Genomic DNA, 19,745 nt, shown 5'->3' with positions numbered 1-19,745 from the left:
AGAAGGGCCCAAGTGAGAATACTTAGGTCCCACTTGGGAGGGAAAAGAAAGCAATCACAAGAGGCAGATGGAGGGAGGGACCTGGGGTGCAGGGGAAAGGGGAGAGAGAAGGGAAAGTGGGAGCATGACCAGGTATTGGGAAGGGAACAGGAGAGAAACCCTGAGGGACAGCAGAAAGAATGGAAATATGCAACCTCAGAAGGTGGGTGGGAGGTGGAGGGCCCTCTAGAATGTACCAGATACCTGGGACATGAGAGACTCTCAAGACTCAAAAGGGGAATCTTAGATGAAATGCCCTACAGTGGGGAGAGGGAACTTGTAAAGTCCACCTTTAGTAGAAAAACAGAGCATCAAGTGGAGAGACTTGCCATCCCACAGTCATAAACTCTGACCCAGAATTGTTCCGGTCAAAAAGAACTCCGGGGACAAAAATGGAGAAGAAACTTGCGGAAAGGAGCTTTCAGTGACCTGCCCAACTTGGGATCCATCTCAAGGGGAGGCTCTAAGGCCTGACACTATTACTGATGCTATGGTGTGCTTATAGACAGGAGCCTACCATGGTGGTCCTCTGAGAGCTCTAACAAGCAGCTGACTGAGACAGAAGCTTACACTTACACCCAACCAGTGGACTCAGTTAGGGCCCCCCCTGCATTTGAATTAGAGAAAGGCTAGAAGAAGTTGAGGAGGAGGGTGGTCCCATAGGAAGACCAGCAGTCTCAACTAACCTGGACCCCTGAGATCTCTCAAATGCTGAGCCACTAACCTGGCAGCATACACTAGCTTGTCCTAGGCCCCCAACACATATACAGCAGAGGACTGACTGGTCTGGCCTCAGTGAGAGAAGACATGTATAACCCAAGAGAGAGAGAGAGAGAGAGAGAGAGAGAGAGAGAGAGAGAGAGAGAGAGAGAGAGAGAGAGAGACAGAGAGACAGAGAGACAGAGACAGAGAGAGAGAGACAGAGAGAGAGAGACAGAAAGACAGAGAGAGACAGAGAGAGACAGAGACACAAAGAGAGACAGAGACAGACAGACAGAGACAGACAGAAAGAGAGATTTGAGGCCCCAGGGAATGGGGAGGACTGGGGAAGGGGTCGGGGTGGACATCCTCTTAGAGCAGGGAGGAATGAGAGGTAGAACTGTGGGAGGGTGGACCTGGACCTGAAGAGGGTAATGACTGGACTGTAAAAAAGTAATAAAACCCACAAAACCAGAGTGGAACCTAAACACCTATGAGAAGGGCTAAAACATAAGCCATGCCATTGTCAAGTGATGTTGTGCATATGGGGCAACAGGGCTCTGTGTTCATTTCACTGCTGCTGAGAATGAGAAATGGTTAGCTTGGCATTTCCTTATGAAGCTGAACGTAAGATCCACTCTATGATCTCATCATTTCTAGTAAAAGCATTACTCCATTTAGTAATCTATAGTCAAATACTAAAAGTGAACATCAACAAGAGACTCAATAGGCACAGGTGGTATGCATATACCGTGAAATATTATTTAGCTATAAAAGAAATGAAACACTGATCCAAGCAGCATGAATAAACCTCTAAACAATTAAGCTGAATTAAAAATCATACCGACAACTTTATGAACAGTATGATCCCATTCATGCAAAACTCTTGAAGATGAAATATAATTTATACTAACAAAAATACGTCAGTCATTTACTTGAAGAGGAATGGGGGAAGTGGCAGATGGGGAAAACATGGAGAAACCTTTGAGGATAATGAACATATGCATTATCCTCATTACCATCATGATCTAGTGCATATACACACGCCAAAACTTACTACATTTTATTAACTGTACTATTTGTACTGCTTATTAGATGGCAATGATGACCCAGGATCATTGTTTAATATAAAATAAAGATTCCCTTGAGTTTCCTGTTCTAGTCCCACGTTCAATTTCTATTTAAATATATTTTAATTAAAATATAATTATACCACTTCCTCTTTCTTTTTCCTTCCTTCATCCATTCCCATATCACCTTCCCTCAATCTTTCCCATGCACCCCCTCACTCTCAAATTGATAGCCTCTTCTTTGATTGTTAATGTTGTATTTATATTTTCAATTTTTAAATAAAGCTGTAAGTCTCTCGCTCTATAATAGTTGTTTAAAACAAAAAACTATTTCTTTTTTCATCATTAAATTAAAAGTACTTGTCAAAAAACCTATTATATGTAAACTAGTAGACTGAGTACCACTGGATGCCGTAGGAATGCTGTCAAATTATAAGGAATAGATAATACTGATGGCGACGAAGGATAATGGTAGGTGTCATTTTCTTTTTTAGAGTGTAAAAATGCTCAGGGAATAACAAAACAAACAGGCCAAGTTTAGGATCATGAACACTTCTTGACAAAAAGCCTTATGACCTGGGACAATTAGCTGAGTATAATGGCACATTGTAATCCTAGCACCTGGAAGGCAGATGCAGGAGGATTATAGCAAGTTTGAGACCAGTCTGTTGTGCATAGTGAGCTCTAGGTTAGCCAGAGGTACACTGTGAGACTCTGTCCCATAAGAGAGAATCAGAAGAGAAAGAAGAGGGGAACAGGAGAGAAAAGAAAGAAGGAAAGATATACCAAGGTTAGTAAGTAAGAATTTCAAAAATACAGATGTCAAGTAGAGGGTCTTCAAGTTCACCTTTTTTTAATGATATTTTCATTTTAAATTAGAGTATATCACACCTCAGTGGGAGGCGATGAGATTAAGGAAGAGTCAGTCATGGGGAACAGTATCCTCGGTACTCAGAGTAAGTCTTATCTATGAAAATTGCAGACACACTTCCACTCATTTGATGGAACTAGTCTCATGGGTTGACAGATCTAAGTTGATTCTTCTAAAATTCACCAACTCTGGACTTAAGGCCAGAAACCTCTGGCTTAGTCAAGCAGACTAAGACTCCTAGAGAAATTCTTTTGCTACCACAACTATGTGAGTGCGGTTCTAAGTGGTAAGTGTCGGTGCCTGCCAAATTCCTCTGGTCTGATTCTGAATCTGAATGAACCAAAAATACAGCCAAGTAGGACCTTCCACCTCTAGCCATATTTGATTATCCAATATCCCTTCAAAAATCATGCCCGCTTTTATCCTGAAGATACTGACAGCCAGAGGCTCTTCATGTGCTTGTACTTTATGGCATGAGGGACAAACAGGGACAAGGAACATCCACTGCTCTCTGTGGCTACATGGCATTTTCACCTAAGTAAAACTCCTATTTGAACCCTCGGGAGGCTACAGTTTCTTTACCTAATCAAGGCAATGAGCTTCAGAGTCCACTGGCAGCTAGGAAGCTAGACAGGTATCTGTATTTTACTTAAAAATGATCCTCCTGCCTCAGCCTCCTTGAGTTCTTGGCACCAAAAGCATGCACCATGTTGTCCAGCATATCACTCTTCATTTTGATCTGAAAATGAGTCTAACTGAGCTCTTGATCATTCTGTCTAGTTTCTCAAGGCTCCTCCCTCTACTTGAACCTCAAGTCCAATCCTGGCAGCCCACACATAGTCCAGGCGATCTGAGAAGTCCTCACACGAAATCCCCTGAAGCTTCAAAACTTTCTTGTTGTGCTTTTGGTCTCTGCTGATTTCACAGCTTTGTTTCTGCAACTCAGCCTCCCCTATCAGTACTGCTATAAAGCTTAATAATTATGTCCTGTTTCCTTTTAACAGAGCAGTCTTGGATGCCTTTTGATAAATTATAACTTCTTACACTCCAAACAGGCCTAGATGATTTTACACTGGGTCCAGCCTTCACAGTCCTACACATATCAGAAAAATACTACATCTCTAAATTATGAAAAGTATGGATGAAATATTTTACACAAATTATATACTACCTTTACAAACTAATGTGTAGCCAAATAAAAAGGAGAAGACAAAACCAAAGATACTTCAGATGTCTTCTTGGGGTGAGTTTAACTTGTACAAAAATTTTTGGACAAGATGCACTACAGCTGAATCCATATGAAAGCCATAAAGAACAGGAAATGCATGCATAGTTATGCTATAAATAATTTCAGGAATTTATTTCCAGACAACTTACTCCATTCATATTTTAACCCTGAATTAGAAAACCATCTCCGAGCAAAAGAGGCTCAAATTGCCTAATAATAAGATACCTACTTCAAGTTATCATTTAAATGGTCAGCAAATGCTCACAATTATTTGTTAAACAGAATATGTATAAGAGATATATTATATAGGTTATAACATTTCATAGTTACTGTTGCTCAAAAAGTATTAATGTTTTTAATACTCTTAGAATACAGAGGAAGAAACAAAATTCCTTTAAGCATGTCTTAATTGCCCAAGTCACCCTGCCAGCAGGTGGCAGGACCCGATATTCAAGCCCAAATCTGTCTGGTTTCAAGGCCTGTGTCCTTTCCCACAGGATGGCCTCCTATCGGTTGGAGGAACTCTTATCAGTGCTTTGGAAACTTCCTGAGACATTAGACCTGATGGAATAGCAGAGGAAGCCTTTGAGCATGGCCATGAAGCTCACAAGCGTAGGCTGTTTCGAGTGTGTGATCTTAACTCAACTCTTCTGTTTCTTTGCTTCCTTTTTTTCTCATCCATGAAATGAGTTCAGATAGCTAAGATCTAAAAGTCCTTCCAGCTCTTAATAGTCTGTCATCTATGAGTCCACACATTACACACCATGCAAAACTATAGAATGAGGGGAAAGATAAACAAGAGAAAGTATAATTGGGTGCAAGACACAATATAGCCAAACCAACTGGACAGGCAGACATGAAAGAAGAGAGGCTACGGGCCAATATTCCCAATGACTAAGAAGACATTACAGAATACATTACAAGGAAATGAAATCTATAAGTGAAGATTTTACCAACCACACTAGTCTGTTTCAACTGAGCATCAAGCAATATTTTAACGATTTAAGTAAAATACAAAATACACACAGATATAAGGAAACATTAGAGAAACCCAAGTACAAACATACTCTGAGTTTGTTTTTCACTGAATGAGATTCTGAAAACTTTGTGGAATTCCCCTTAGAAACCAGAGTGGGTTGGAGTTGGCAGGTACAGGGTACAGCGGCTCACTGAGGTTCCAGAAAGGGTGGCAGAGAAGAACAATCCATTGTCCCTGCAAAAGCTCTATTCTTGAACAAAAGACAATGCCTGGCTATGGGAGACAATGACTGTGTGAGGCTTCTGTTTGGTTTTGCCTTCCACACTGAGCTGGCAGACACAGGCCAAGCACAGCAGAACAATTTAAAACGTTCGTGACACTCGGCTTCTCCGCATATTCACTCAAGACTCTTCCGATACATTTCCTGATTCCTGGATTCTCTAAAAGGAGGGGAAGGTGCCTCTTTGCTTAGAGGTCATCAATAAGAGCCAATAGGAGGTACACGCTCCACAGAAGAACCTCACAGGCCAGAGGTCAAAGGCTCCCACAGCAGCTGGGGTTGGACAGGCAACAAATGTCCTAGAGAGTGCAGGGCCTTGGGAGGCCATGAGGCTTGGGATGGACTGTCAAGGCTGAGAAGGGTGAAATTTCTAAACTTGTGAGAGGCCAGCAGATCTGGTTATCGGTCTTAAAGTCTCGAAATAGATAAATATGTTTTACGTGGAAGAAGAAAGGATGATGAACAGTCTGGCAAAAGAAAATAAGACAAACCAAATCTTCCACAGGATGTTCACAGACCATAATGCCAAAGAATGTGCAGGGGGTGGGGGGGAAACTCCCTAAGAGGGAGGGAGAAGGGAAAAAATTAAAGCCATCAGTGCTAACGGTTGCCAAGGAGCAAGAGCACTGTTCAGACCAGCTAGAAACCGGGTAGAAATGGCTGCAGTTCCAGAGTCTGTTACACACCACCAACGCCTGCCACTATCCTCACCAGCCTGTGCCTCCCCTGAAGACTGCAGCTGCACCCTGAAGCCCCCAGAAAGCAGCAGCTGGGACACAGTGACAGCTGGAAGGAAGGGGGTGAGGCAAGGGCTTGGCATAAACAGACGGGTAGCCAAAAGGCACAAGTACGAAGGGAGAGAGACAATTTTCCTGTGTGGTTTGGGCATGTGGTGTGGGAAGCTGAAAATGAGAGCTAGCCAAAGTTTTGGGGCCTTGACGGCCTGAAGGATTTGGCAGGCTTGGCGTTTCTCATGGCAGACGTGCCAGGAAATGAAGCTTTCAGCTGTCTGCTTCAATGTTTTTCTCACTGTCACCGTTTTCATGTTCAATCCCTGGCCCATTTTGTATTTTCGTCTTCTTTGGGGATTAGCACATCAGTGTGGTCAGAATCCACTTGGGTTTCTCAGGGCTGCTCTGTGCATCATTTCCTCACACACCATTATCTGTCAAGCAGGGACTTGGAGTGTGTGAACCCGTGGCATAGCACAAAGAAAACAATAGGAGATGTTTTCTCTGTAAGAGACACTAGAGAGCATTCAGCTGGGCCTGGAATTACAGATGGGCAAGCTAAGTATTTAAGAGGAACAGGGGGACTTGCTAGTACCAGGCTAACTCTTAAGAGCAGCAAAGTGTGGACAAGTACCCAGTTCTTTCCCCTGCTGGGGAGCCAGAGTCCTGCCCACAAACATCTGTTCTCTTCAAGGCTTCATTTTAGACAAGAGCATCTACTCCCATCCTCCTCGGCAGCACCGACTGGATAAGAATGATGTCCTCTCTCGTTCTCATCCTCTAAGTTCTAAGCAAGAATGCATCCCAGCACCTTAAGTTTGCCAAGTAATTATTCAAAATGTCTGCTACCCCAAGAAGGAGCAAACAAACCCAGAGATGTATATAGTTTAACAATACTAGAAAGCAATGAACCTAAAACCAAGAAAAATGTTTGTCACTAAAAGGTACCATGGTAAAACTTAGATTTTGAGTTTCATTTGTCATCTGTAATCGTCAATCACATGAAGATAAAGTTGCCATTCAAATAAACTATGGCCTCAGCTTTCCCTGTCATGTTGATTTAAAAGTAGTAGGTTAATTTCAAGCCTTGGAGACATGTTTCAGAACGAGTAGGTGTCTTATCGATGAAACACTATGACCACAACAACTTGGGGAGGAAAGAGATTTGGGGGCTTATACTTTCACAACACTGTTCATCATCAAAGGAAGTCAGGACAGGAACTCAAGCAGGGCAGGGGCCGGGAGCAAGAGCTGTTGCAGAGGCCATTGAGGGGTGCTGCATACTGGCTTGCTCATCACAGCTTACTTAATCCACTTTCTTATAGAACCCAGGACCACCAGCTTGGGATGGCCCTGTCCCATAAGAAAAGGCCTTACAGACTTGTGTGCAGTTTGATCTTGAAGCATTTACTCAATTGAGGTTTCCTCCTCTCTACTGACCTTAGCTTGTGTCAAGCTGACATATAATTATTCCAGCATAGTAGGTACTAAAAACATAGAATTTCCAACTTCAGAAACAATTTTAAAAATCAAAGGAGGGGTTGGGAAGACAGGTCAGTAGATAAAGTGAGTGTGAGGATGGAGTCTGGGTCTCTAGCACCGTCATGAAAGCTGGACAGGTCTATTAATCCACCTGGGATCCCAGCACTCAGAGACAGGGGATCCCTGGAACAAGCTGGCTGCCAAGACTATCAAGTCAGTGGGCTCTGATTCAGAGAGAGACCTGGAGAGCAACTGAGAAAGACATTTGATGTCAACTTCTGGACTCTATGGGCACACATGTGCACCCCCACACATGTGGACACATATACATACACATGGAAAAATAAAATATAAAGTGAAAGTTGCCTTCTTTCTCAGTCTGATATCTTTTACTCCAGAAGAAAACTATTTTTCAGAACCACAGAATCCATGTTATATGACATTGAACTATAATACTTTAATAGAGTAGTTAAGTTACTCAAGTTTTCCTTCTTCCTGTATATTTAAATTTAAATGTTCTTTAATACATTTATTATGTACTATAGCAGACTCTTCTTATCATGAATATATGTGTGTATATATACATATATGTGGGCAAATAAAAACAACATATAAGGTTATTACTGTCATTGGTTTCTGGCACCCAAGCTGCAGCTTGAAAAATATCTTCTGCAGAGAAGGGAGAACAGCTGTATTCACATGTGAGAAAAGAAGAACAATGTTCCTCTCCTGGCATAACTGCACTTGAAATTAACTGAGAAACACTAAAATGTGAGTAGGCCAAGTCAAATCAGTATGCACAGCGAGCAATAAAGGGTGCTATGAAACATAGTGGGTGGCCCCTGGGTCAGCATGGCTTCCTTGGTCCAGAAAGGAGGACTGAGGGTGACACCTGAAATGAAGGGGAACAGAATGAGCCAGGTTAAAACAGACAACAGCATCGAGCCTTCCTTTACTGTGGGACAGCACATGCTGAGCATACGCAAGAAGACCCCAACTTCTATCCCCAGTGCCACACACACAAAAGAACCCCGTTTCTATCAGGCTTCATAGTCTTTTAATCTAATATGCTTACTGTGCATGAGAATTTGGCATACTCCATAAATGTTTTGAAGGAAAAACGACATTATTGTTAACATGAAAATAAGACTAATAGGAGTACCGTAATATTAAATATCGGAAGATTGGACGGGGGTGGGGGGAGATGGCTCAGTTAGTAGAGTGCCTGCAACATGAAGACCCGAGTTTGGATCTCCAGCACCCACATAAGAATATCACGGGATCTGGGCATGTTTGTAACCACAACACTGGGGTTAGAGACAAGCGGATCCCCAGAGCTCACCCGCCAGTCAGTCTACCTAATTGGTAAGTGCCAGTGTTAGTAGGAGACTCTCTCTCAAAATATAAGGTAGAGAATGGTTAAAGAAAATATTCAATGTCAACCTCTGGTCTCAGTGTTCACATGCACACGTGTGCAAATGCACTTCCATGCACACACATGCACAATTCAAGAGCATAACAATGTGAATGAATGTAACACACAAATGTCAGAGAACATGGAAACTTCAGAGCTGTCATAGAAGCTTGGCCTACCCATATTTATAAGAGAGTATGAGCCTACACAAGACATTGTGGTAGACACAATGATGCGTGGCTGGTCTTTCTTATTAAGGAATTTATTTTATCTGCAAATCCCTTCCTGCGGAGAAACAAAGGTCTAGAGTCACAGTTGTTAAACTTTTTGGAAATTGTTGGAGCCCTGCAGGATTGTGTTTAGCATACAAAAAATTGTAACTGATGACTTCTGATGCATTTATTTTGCAAAAATCATAAGATAAAATAACCCCAAAACACTTTGATACAGATAACACTTTTTCTTTTCCTCAAGGAAAATTATTTTCTAAAACAAGATTTAGTGGAAGAGTAACATCATTTACATTCTTACAAATCTGCTGAAGTTCTGGCCTGGTCATTGACAGCTGCCTTCTAAGATCAGTTTTGGCACCAAGGTATAGAAAGCAGTAAGACAGAAGGAATGGAAAAGGCAGATCATGTCTTCTGATGGTGCTGAGCAGGGCTTGGCCTCACAGGCCTCCTGAGAAGATCTCAGTGGCCTCCAGGGACCCAAGATCACACGTTAGGAACCACAGTTCCCCAGGAATAGAAGTAAGTGTTCAAAACCGGGCAGATCATAGTGTCAATCCAGACTTGTAGCTTTAACTTAGGGAATGGAGTTCATGACTTGGGCTTGACCTTCTAATGGACTTATCTTCTTGTAGGCAGAGAAGCTCAATGGTCTGCTCTCTAGCACTGTGAACACAACCTTCTCAAAAGGCTTGGGATAAATAGGGTTTAGCACAATGTTGAGGGTGACCATATGCCTTATTTGTTTTTGGGAAGCCTTGGGGATGTTTTTAAAACAGGGTGTCTATTAAAAGAGCCCCTTAGTCTTCAAAAGTATCCCAATTTGGTGGTCAAATATAGTGGTCAACTTGAAGATACTCTTTAAAAGCAATGCAAGGTTCCTGCCTCTTCCCACTGTGTGGATAAGCAGAAAGAAGCCAAACTGGTTCAAATAATGCTATTTAACCCAAGCCGGGAGAAAACGACTTCCCACCTCAGTGTCTTGTGCCATGCTGAACAGTTCTCCACAGCAGCCCATGCTGTTTACTCAGTCCGTACCTAGTTAGAGTTTGAATAATGAGATGCCACTTTGTTCAAATGTCTCAGATCGGTTGAAATGTAACCTGTAAATAAAGGCCACCAATTAACAGACTAAGTTAACGAACCACTAGTCTGTCAAAACATTAAGCAAAACCCTGCACACCAGTTCACTACACAACCAGAAATCAAGGCAACACAGTAAGACAAGGGACTTCTTTGAAGAAGTAGTGAGCCTGCCAAGGCCGAGCCCCGTGAGCATGGCGGGGGGGTATGGAGAGAACTGAAAAAGAAGGGCTGTAAAATCTGATTAGTGAGCCTTGGAACTGACAGGAATCTGGCTCTGCAGCCCCGAGTGGCAAAGAAACCTTAGCAGTTGTCCAGGCTTTTAGTAAGGAGGGCAGAATTATAAGAACGTTTTTATGAGTTGTGGCTGGCAAGCCCTAGCCTGTTAAAGGTCTTTAAAAACCAATGCCTTGGTGGAGGTAACACTCAGTGTTTACCATAGCTCTGGTTGTTAAGGGTTACTGCTAAGGTCCTGGTTTTCCATGACATCAGCAGCATTCCGAGGGAAGTGTGTGTCAGTGACTTTCAGTAATGACTTCTTTTTCCAAATGTTCAAAGCTTCTGCCAGGCTGCCCTGCACCTGCACGGCAGCTGAACTGCAGGAAAAGGAAAAGCAAGACAGATTAAGTGGGATTTTTGTCTGGATTCCTTAATGAGACTAAAGGCTTTTCTTCCTTCTGCTCTTGGTTTCTGTAATAAATCGATGCCAGCCCCTTTAGGAGTGACATAGCTCCTTTTTAGCGTCTCATAAACTCATCTGATTGTCTGCCATGACCTCTCACTGACATATTCTGGAATCGACGTTTGAGAATTTTTCTTCTGCAGGAAAGGTTTAGGGCTTAATGGAATGATCAACATAGCAGGCTCACCCGCTGGGTGAGTTTTCTGAGGGAGGTATCTGTTGTGTCTCAAATCTGTAGAAAACAAGAGTATCATGGAGACCTTGATTTGTGGTTGTTCTAAGATTCATCTGGCTTTCAGCATCCAGATGTGGTCTCTCAAGGCAGCAGTAGAACTTCTCCTAAGGCTTCGCCTTGCTGAAGTCAGGGGTGTGGTTAGCCTGATTGGCAAGCTTCTGGTGATCACTCAGGGGCCAGTGCTGACTCGGCACTTCTGCAAGACCTCTCTCCCAAAAAGCCTTGAAGGACACTATCAACATCAAGCCATCGGTAGTCATGACAACCATCTGAGTAAAGAGGTGCCAAATATTAGTTCAGGTGGGAGAACTGGTGGGTGGGTGAGGAGACTGTAAAGCCTGTTAGGAATAAGGCCGTGGGAGAGCTCACAGAGCATGGCCACCACACAGAGCACGGCCACCACACAGAACAGCCACTGTACATCAGACTTGCCCCAGCTCTGCCTAAGCTACATTAACCTGATGGTTTGTCCCAATCAGAAGAATATGAAAATGAGCATTTTGTTCATAGGCAAAGCTTTAAGGTATCAACAGAAAACAGGAATAGAAGCAGGGAATTACACAAAGGGCTGTTCTCTTAAGGGCTTTGATGAAACAATGAGGTTTTTCATTTCAGAATATACTTCTGCGAATGACATCTCATAGAAGGTTCAAGCTTTCTGTACTTCAGTTTCCTCACCTAAAAACTAAAATCAGAATATATTTCAGGCACTTGAAAATTTAATGAGTCATGCTTTATAGGTTTTTGATTTCTAATTTTTAATTTATATGTAAGAGCATTTTGCCTGTGTGTATGTATATGTGCCACGTGACTACCTGAAGCCCATATAGGCTAGAAGGAAGTGTCAGATGCCCTGGACCTGGAGTTACAGTTGGTTGTGAGCCACCATGTGGTTCTGGAAATCAAACACTGATACTCTAGAAGAGCAGCCAGTGCACTAAGCCATTGAGCCATCTCTCTAGGCCTGGACATAGAGATTTTTAAGAGAAGAACTCTACAGTGCATTTTTTTAAGTGCCTCTTTTGTAGTATATTACATGATTCTAGAGGATGCATCTCTTAGTTACTAGTATGTATAGTTTCAAAAAATAAGGATAAATGCCTGTGTTTTCAAGATGCTTCAAAAATAAAACTCCTCTAAATTATATAATTATTACTATAGTCATCATGCAGGAACAAGGGAAAAATTTAACACAACAGAGGCAATGTTTAGTAAATGTAGGTAAACTAATAATGAAGGCTACTCTGCCAATTTCTCTTTGATTTTTATGAAAAATATGAAAAGGTATTAGATATATTCCTTATGAAGGGAGAAGGTACAATTTTGGGGTTCATAAACTGCATTAAGCTATAAAACTCTATTTGCATGAGTCCACTTCAAGATTTTTTTTTCTGGTTTTGTTTCCTAGGGTTGTTTTGGGGATTGGTTGTGTTTGGTTTGGTTTGGTTTAAAGGCAAGATCTCCCGCTACAGCTCAGGCTGCCACTGGACCTTTGTTACTTCTCTGGACTACTTAAGGCTCTTGAGTATTACAGGCACCACACCTGGCTTAGGTTCTAAGTCTCAATTTCCAGGATCAATGGATTTTTTTTTTTGAGACAAGTTCTTGCTCAGGCTGACCTTGACTTTGAGATTCTCCTGCCTCACCGCTTGAAGTGCTAGGATTACAAGTGTGAGCCTTGAATAAAATTTAAAGGTGTTTTAACTATTATAGTTTAGTAACAAGAGACAGAGCCAATTAGAAATACATATTTGAACAGATGCTTTTGAACACAGATTAGGAAAGTTACCTCTAAAACTGAATTCTACAAATGATTCTCGTAAATTGGGATGGGAACAGGAAGAGAGAAGAAAAAGAATGAAAGAAAAGGAAGAGAAGAAAGAGGCTTGTAAGTCTAAAATATTTAAATCCCCCCCCAAAAGAGAAGTGGGGGGTAGTGGGTCTTTTCTTCTTGATGATAAAAGATTTAATGAGGTGCTAACCCTCATTAGGAAGATCCTAAGATCTGTGGGTAATGAGCCTGTTTTTAAGACACACTAATTTTGCTAAAAGCAGTTGCTGTTAAAAGCTGTTAAAGTATACAGAGAAGCAATGTAACAAACCAGCAAACTACACTTCTGATTTTTGTCATGCTACCAACCTATACTTATCCAGAAATGTTAACTGCCAGCCATCTTTTATCTAATGCAGATTTCATCCTTCACCACCCATCCTTTGCCACAGAAAGCAACAACGTCATTTGGAGTGGAAAACTCTGGGAAGAAAAAACCCAAGCCATGGAAAAAAATGTTCAACAGCAATCTGCCTCCAGCTCTGCAGATTATCAAGCTTGCCCTTGCCTCTTGGGTCTAGAAGCTAGACTTTTGTGCCCAGAATATGGCTGGATGAGGAAGGCAGTTTCAAATCACACCCTGAGGGCTAGGAACAGAACACTTAGTCTATAGTCTTCCAAAGAGGATTGAAGGCTGGACTATAGAGGCCCCTTTCTGATTGGCTCTTGGTGATGTCATGGCCATGTCTCCAGGGCCCAGGAAATTCACCATGACTAATGGAGCCCTCATTTGTGAATACACATTCCATCTCAGAGAAGCAGCAACAGTCTGAGTGTCAGGGCAACACAGATGGCCCAGTTAGGGAATGCCAGCCAGCCACGCACAGAGGGGCTCAGAAGTCCTGAAATAAGCTATTGGTTCATGTTCTCAGTAAACCCTCACCAACTACCTGGACACTGGTGGCCTGTACCTACTGAAGAACATGAACTCTAAACAGAAAAGCAATCACTGAGACAGGATCAATATCCTTCCAGACTTCTAGTGTATTACAGCAGGCATGGGCAATTTTTTTTCTGTAAAGAACCTGATACTATTAATTTTAGCCTCTATACCACACAATCTTTATTGAAACTAGTCATTCCTGTCAATAAGGCACAGAGACAGCAAGTGACAATATATAATAATGAAGCACAGTGCTGCTGAGATAAAACAGGACTTACAAAGTCCACCATCAGACTGGCTTTGGCCCATGAGCTATTATTTGCTGACCTGTGTTTTTATTAAATATTAACCCACCTCTTCCCTGCCACTTATGGGAACCAAGTACTCACAGATAAAGGTACAGTTACAGGAAAGCATATGAAAGAGTTTTCCACAACATGCCTCTCATGACATTCTACTAGGATATAAAGACGCTGGAGTGCTTCTCTGTAAACTTTGAGAATATCGATTCTAGAGATAAATGTTTGGGTATGAATGCTGCCCCTGTTATCATTCAGTATAAGGCCTTACATAGTTATGTTCCTCTAAGAGTGGGCTTTCTCATCTACAAAATAATAATCCAAGTTGTGCCTGCTAGTAGGGCTAGGCTGAAAGTTCACTGAGATAATGTTTGAGCGGAGCTCAGCATACTACCCAGGACACTTCAGCACTCAACAGTAACATGCTACGAATGTCAAGGTTAGTACAAGTGATCACAATTACCGCTCTTGACCGCCGATGCTCAAAGAGAAGCAGCATGGGACACTATAAATGCTAGAACACTCTGAACTTCTTTCCAAAGCCATTAATTCCTATTAATGCCATCATTACATTAATAGCTACACACAGTTTGACAATGAACATATAACTGAACTGTCCCTATATTAAACGACTGAGCTGTGAGCCGCCTGTTATCATCATGAGCAACATGATGATGAATGTCTCTGAACACATGCCTTTGAACGCTGATTCAGTTTTATATTTGGGGGCGAAGATGTAAATCTGCATATTTTAGAGAACTGTCTGTTGTCCTGCCAACTGGCTCTCCAGAAAGGCTGTGCTTGTTTCTGTTTCTACCATTCCTGTCAGGATCCAGTTCTTACCATTCTTGACAAGCCTACGACTACTTTATTTTAAAATTGGGGGAGGGGGGGGCGAGAATGAAAACCTGAACTCACTGAATGATTTGCACAAATTTAATAAAAAAGTTAAATGTTTTCTTTGGCCTACAAGTTTATGAGACATTTAATAATTATTTTGATTAAGGACAGATCTTTCCAGAGCCGTATGATTCATAAATATTATGATGATAATCCTACTTTATGATGAGAAAGCTGGAGGCCAGAAACCCACTATAGAAAGCCAAAGTACTCCAGACAAAGCAAAAGATATATGGGAACACAAACAAGAAATAAACTTTGCTCTGTGCAGGGCCACACAGAGTTCACCAGAACATGGCAGGCAAGACTGAGCTTTGCATAGAAGACAAAAATCAGTGTCTTCTTGCGAACACATCTGACTTTTCTTCCTTTTGGATTATATCAAATGCTTGAGCCCTTTTATTTTCTGATGTAAAAGTAAATAAGACCAAAAGTCTTCTTCCTGGAGAGAAAGCCCAAACCACCTGAGTTCTTCCAGGAAAAGTCCTGGATCTAGACAACTGTTAAGGTTTACCTCCTTCACTCCGCCTCACTGTCTGTACTTGCTTCTAAATACTCGTCATAATTTGAAACTGCATTGCTCATTTGCTTGTAACAGTTCCAAGGGCCACAAAACAGACAACTTTTCCTCTTTACTGTATTTTCAACACCTACAACAACACCTAGCTCACAACAAAGGGCCTGTACATATTGATTGGATGGATGCATACAGATGCTATCCATGACCTTTCCCAGCTTTGGAGTGGCCAGCCTGGGGCAGGACAATGTATAGCCTACAAACAAAGCAGCTCCCTAAGTGAGAAAAGCACACTCAGCAGCAGGGCTCCTCAGCAAAACGCCCATTACTCAGCTCTGCTGACTCATCCTAATCTATCAGCATTTCCCATCTTATCCGCTGCCACGAAGACACTCTACTGCTAGCCTTTATATATGTATTGTGGTTTTATTCATTTGGTTTTGTTTGGGTCAAAAGTTAGGACAAAATCTAAAGACAAATGAATGCTTTAATTGACTGCTTCCCCAGATTGTTGATCTAGTTGTACCCAGTCCAATACATGGCCACTTGCCATACATATATGGTTCTATAAACTGAATTTTAAAACTTTAGTTTCTTAGTTATAGCACCCATTTCTTTGAAGTGTGCAAAAATTGTCATGTGTGGTTAATGGCTTACTATATTGAACAGTATAAATATAGAACATTCCTGATATTGGCAAAAAAGTTGTTTTGGACCAAGTAAAGCAAACAAGTCGCATGAGAGTTGTTCTATCTTCAGTAATGGGCAGTGTGAGTTCAGGACAAGATAGGAATGTCATGGTATAGGATCCAGCATAGCTAGCAAAACCTATTTCATAAAATATGAGTGCATAATGATGTAACTGAGCTGAAGGGTCACCAACCCAGGGCCCTCGTTATATAATAAGAAGGCAAATGTCCTTACTGCTTACACCATTTACAGGCAGAATTTTTCTGTGATACAAACTAGTAACAACCTTGATTCTCATTGCTCTATGATGATGAAAGAATTTCAGGGGCTGGAGAATCAGCTCAGTGGTTAAGAGCACTTCCTTTCTTGCAGAGGACCTGGGTTTGGATCCCAGCACCCACATGGCAGCTCAGAACTATCTGTAACTCACGTCTCAGGGCACACAATGCCTATTGTGGCCTCCACGGCCACTGCACTCACTTGGTACAAAGACAAACATGCAGGGAAAACACTCAAACATACAAAAATAAATTAAAAAGGGCTTTTTAAAAGAAGTTTAAATCCAGCAATACACTGCTTTTAAAGGTCCGTAAGAGGGGCTGGTGAGATGGCTCAGTGGTTAAGAGCACTGATTGCCCTTCCAAAGGTCCTGAGTTCAAATCCCAGCAACCACATGGTGGCTCACAACCATCCGTAACGAGATCTGATGCCCTCTTCTGGTGTGTCTGAAGACAACTACAGTGGACTTACATAAATAAATAAATCTTTTAAGAAAAAGCCCGTAAGAACCCTCTACCCCTTAGCATCCTTCTTTCAAACCTCAGCTGGAATATACTGGCTCTCAAGACATAAACATCTTAGCTTCTCTCTCCCCCTCCTTCCTTCCTTCCTTCCTTCCTTCCTTCCTTCCTTCCTTCCTTCCTTCCTTCCTTCCTTCCTTCCTTCCTTTCTCTTTCTCTCTCTCTCTCTCTTTTGTTTTGTTTTTGTTTTTTTGTTTTTTTGGTTTTTTTTTTTTTGGTTTTTTGAAACAGGGTTTCTCTGTGTAGCCCTGGCTGTCCTGGAACTCACTTTGTAGACCAGGCTAGCCTCGAACTCAGAAATCTACCTGCCTCTGCCTCCTGAGTGCTGGGATTAAAGGTGTGGGCTACCACGCATATCTTCTCTCCCTTTTCTTAATTTTTAACCTATCATTTTCCTCTTGAAACCAGAAATGGAGGAAACAAGAAACTTCACTGACCTGAATTAGATCCGTTCCTTCACCTTACAGTTAAGGAAAGCGGGGGTCACAAAACTGAAGTGATTGACAAGTAAAACAACACGCTGCAGAGATGTTCACGTCCTAATGTCCAACTATGCTCCCTTACCTGGAAAAAGGGTCTGTGTTAAGGATTTTGAGGTAGGAGATCATCCTGGGTCAACCAGATAGACCCAGTGCTGCTGTGGCTCTCATAAGGAGGAGGAGGGAGCCAAGGTGGGACACATGCTCGCAATCCTAGTGCTGAGATGTAAAGCAGGAGGACTGCCATCAGTGAGACCCTGCCTGGGAACCAGAGTGGGTTCAAGGTCAGCCTGGAATATGAAGAAAGACCCTATCGTTAAGCAAGAGGTGGAGTATTGTGGACTGAGAACAGAAAAGAGATGTGACAATGAAACTAGAGATTGCAGTGAATGATAAGCTCTAGAGAAGGAAAATGGGGTCACGACGAGATAAGAGGCAGCCTCTGAAAGCTGGAAGACAAGGAAATGAATCTCTCTCCCTGGTTTCCAACAGAAATGCAGCCCTGCCAACACTTGGTCTTCAAGCCTCTCACTTCCAGAATTTTAATAGAACTAAATCTATATTATATATGTGTAATACCGATAAGAACCAAAGTAGTGGCCTTCCCCAAGTTACTCACATTGTACTGGGGATGTTAGAGTACAGATTTTTTGACTCCAGGTCTAGTTTTGTTTCTATCAAAAAAATGTATCTGCTTTGTTTTTCTATACTACCACTCACATTTCAGCTCAATGCCTTTATTGTATTAGCTGGGAAAATGCCTGACTAGCCACAATCCGGTTCTATTATCTATGTCCAAAACAAAGTTTCTGGAACTAGAAGGACTAGATTAGACCCTGCTCGGGCTCTTACTAACTGTGTTACTTGGAGCATGCTCCTAACTCTTTAGTACCTCAATTCCATCATCTTCAAACTGGGACTAAGAATACCTACCTCACAGTTTTATCATGAGAACTTAATTAATATTTGCAAAAATTGCAGCACGGATCTTTGCCACAATAAAGTAAAAATCATAATGAAACCACCTGTAGATTGCCATATATGATCCTGCTCACAACAAAGCAAAGTTGTAAAGGCAAAACCAAAATTGTTATCTAGTGAGATAACAATTGAACCCTAAACTTAATTTCAATTTGGAATGTTGACATTTTTTTTAATAGTCTCATTACATAACAAAGGTTGGCCTTAAACTTATTATATCACCCAGGCTAACCTCAAACTCAGGGTCACTCCCCTGAGTCAGTCTCCTGATCGCTGAGATTACAAGCATGTGGTACCACATTCAACTACAGATTGATTCATAATTAATTTTGACTTTTAGCTAGTAGTTTAGAACTTATTGTAGAATCGTCTCCTGTGTTTGGACAAGTCATAACAAAACCAGACTATAAATAAGTCAGCCAGTTATGGAAAAATGATCTAATCTATAGAACTAAAATGGAATCAAATTTTTATAAATAATATGGGATTAGCATTTCTAAAAGAAAACCTTAAAACTATGAAAGAGGGATCTGACTATCTGGCTTATTCAAGTGGCTAAGCGCTTCTTTATGTAATGAAGGGAATGGTGGGCTTAGGAGTCTCATATTTAGTGTTTTCAGTCACCCTGAGGTAATTTAAGACTTTGCAAAAATATTTCCCCAGCTGGGAAGAAAGTAATTAATATGACAGTTTCCTCCTCATAATATGTGCTCATGTATATGCCTGTAAGTGTTACTTGCTTGGGTTGTTTTTCACCTTCCCAGAATGTAGCCACACCTAAAGCATTAAAATCATTCACTTATGATTCAAGACATGCTGCATTTTGAAGGAGCAATAAAGATCCTGTGATAGATAGGCAACAAGGACACTCAGCTGAATCGGTGAACCACTGGCAGACAGCACAGGCCTATGCATAAGAAGACATAGAACAAAGTGGCAAACTTGTGGGCACAGAACCCACATCTATTCTGTTCACCATGGTAACCCAGCCTGTGCAATTCCAACACACTAGATGATGTCCTATATTATTAGAACAAATCAGCAGGCTCCCTTCAGGAGAGCCTAAAAGCAAAGCACACATAAACAAAGAAAGCTGTGTTTCTTTAATGTGAGGTGTCTATAGTTATGAAATCAATGGTATAAAGAGAGTCACAGGTCCATTTAGTCTATAAAGACATCTTGCTTCCTTAATAGAACTGAATTTTCCTTTTATCCCTCATTTAAAACACTACAAAAGAGAAAAACACAGAGTCAGACACACAGTCACTCCACGGCATTTCGACATTGTAAGTAGACTAGTTTGACTCATCTTTGATAACTATACCTGCGTCGAGGCTGAAAA

At 41.6% G+C, this 19,745-nt stretch overlaps 1 protein-coding gene across 23 annotated transcripts in view; it reads right to left on the bottom strand.

Moving 5' to 3' along the window:
• The window catches only part of Rad51b (RAD51 paralog B), a 550,979-nt gene that overhangs the window by 330,426 nt on the left and 200,808 nt on the right, over positions 1-19,745 (bottom strand). For 2 of the 23 annotated variants that reach the window (XR_003950017.1, XR_003950016.1), the window contains exon 8: positions 9,997-10,126. The exons of 20 other annotated variants lie outside the window; for them this stretch is intronic. Coding sequence is in view for 1 of the 3 variants with exons in the window: in NM_001252562.1 (NP_001239491.1) it covers positions 10,106-10,126 (21 nt within the window). In the remaining 2 variants the exon portion in view is untranslated. Of the gene's footprint in view, positions 1-9,180; positions 10,127-19,745 lie in introns of those variants that run through there. One more of the 23 variants, NM_001252562.1, reaches the window with a different exon arrangement.

The sequence above is a fragment of the Mus musculus genome, chromosome 12 (genome assembly GCF_000001635.26).
Source record: "Mus musculus strain C57BL/6J chromosome 12, GRCm38.p6 C57BL/6J".
Lineage (NCBI taxonomy): Eukaryota > Metazoa > Chordata > Mammalia > Rodentia > Muridae > Mus > Mus musculus.
The sequence above is the reverse complement of the archived record's forward strand: the minus strand, read 5'-3'. Positions and strand labels throughout refer to the sequence as shown.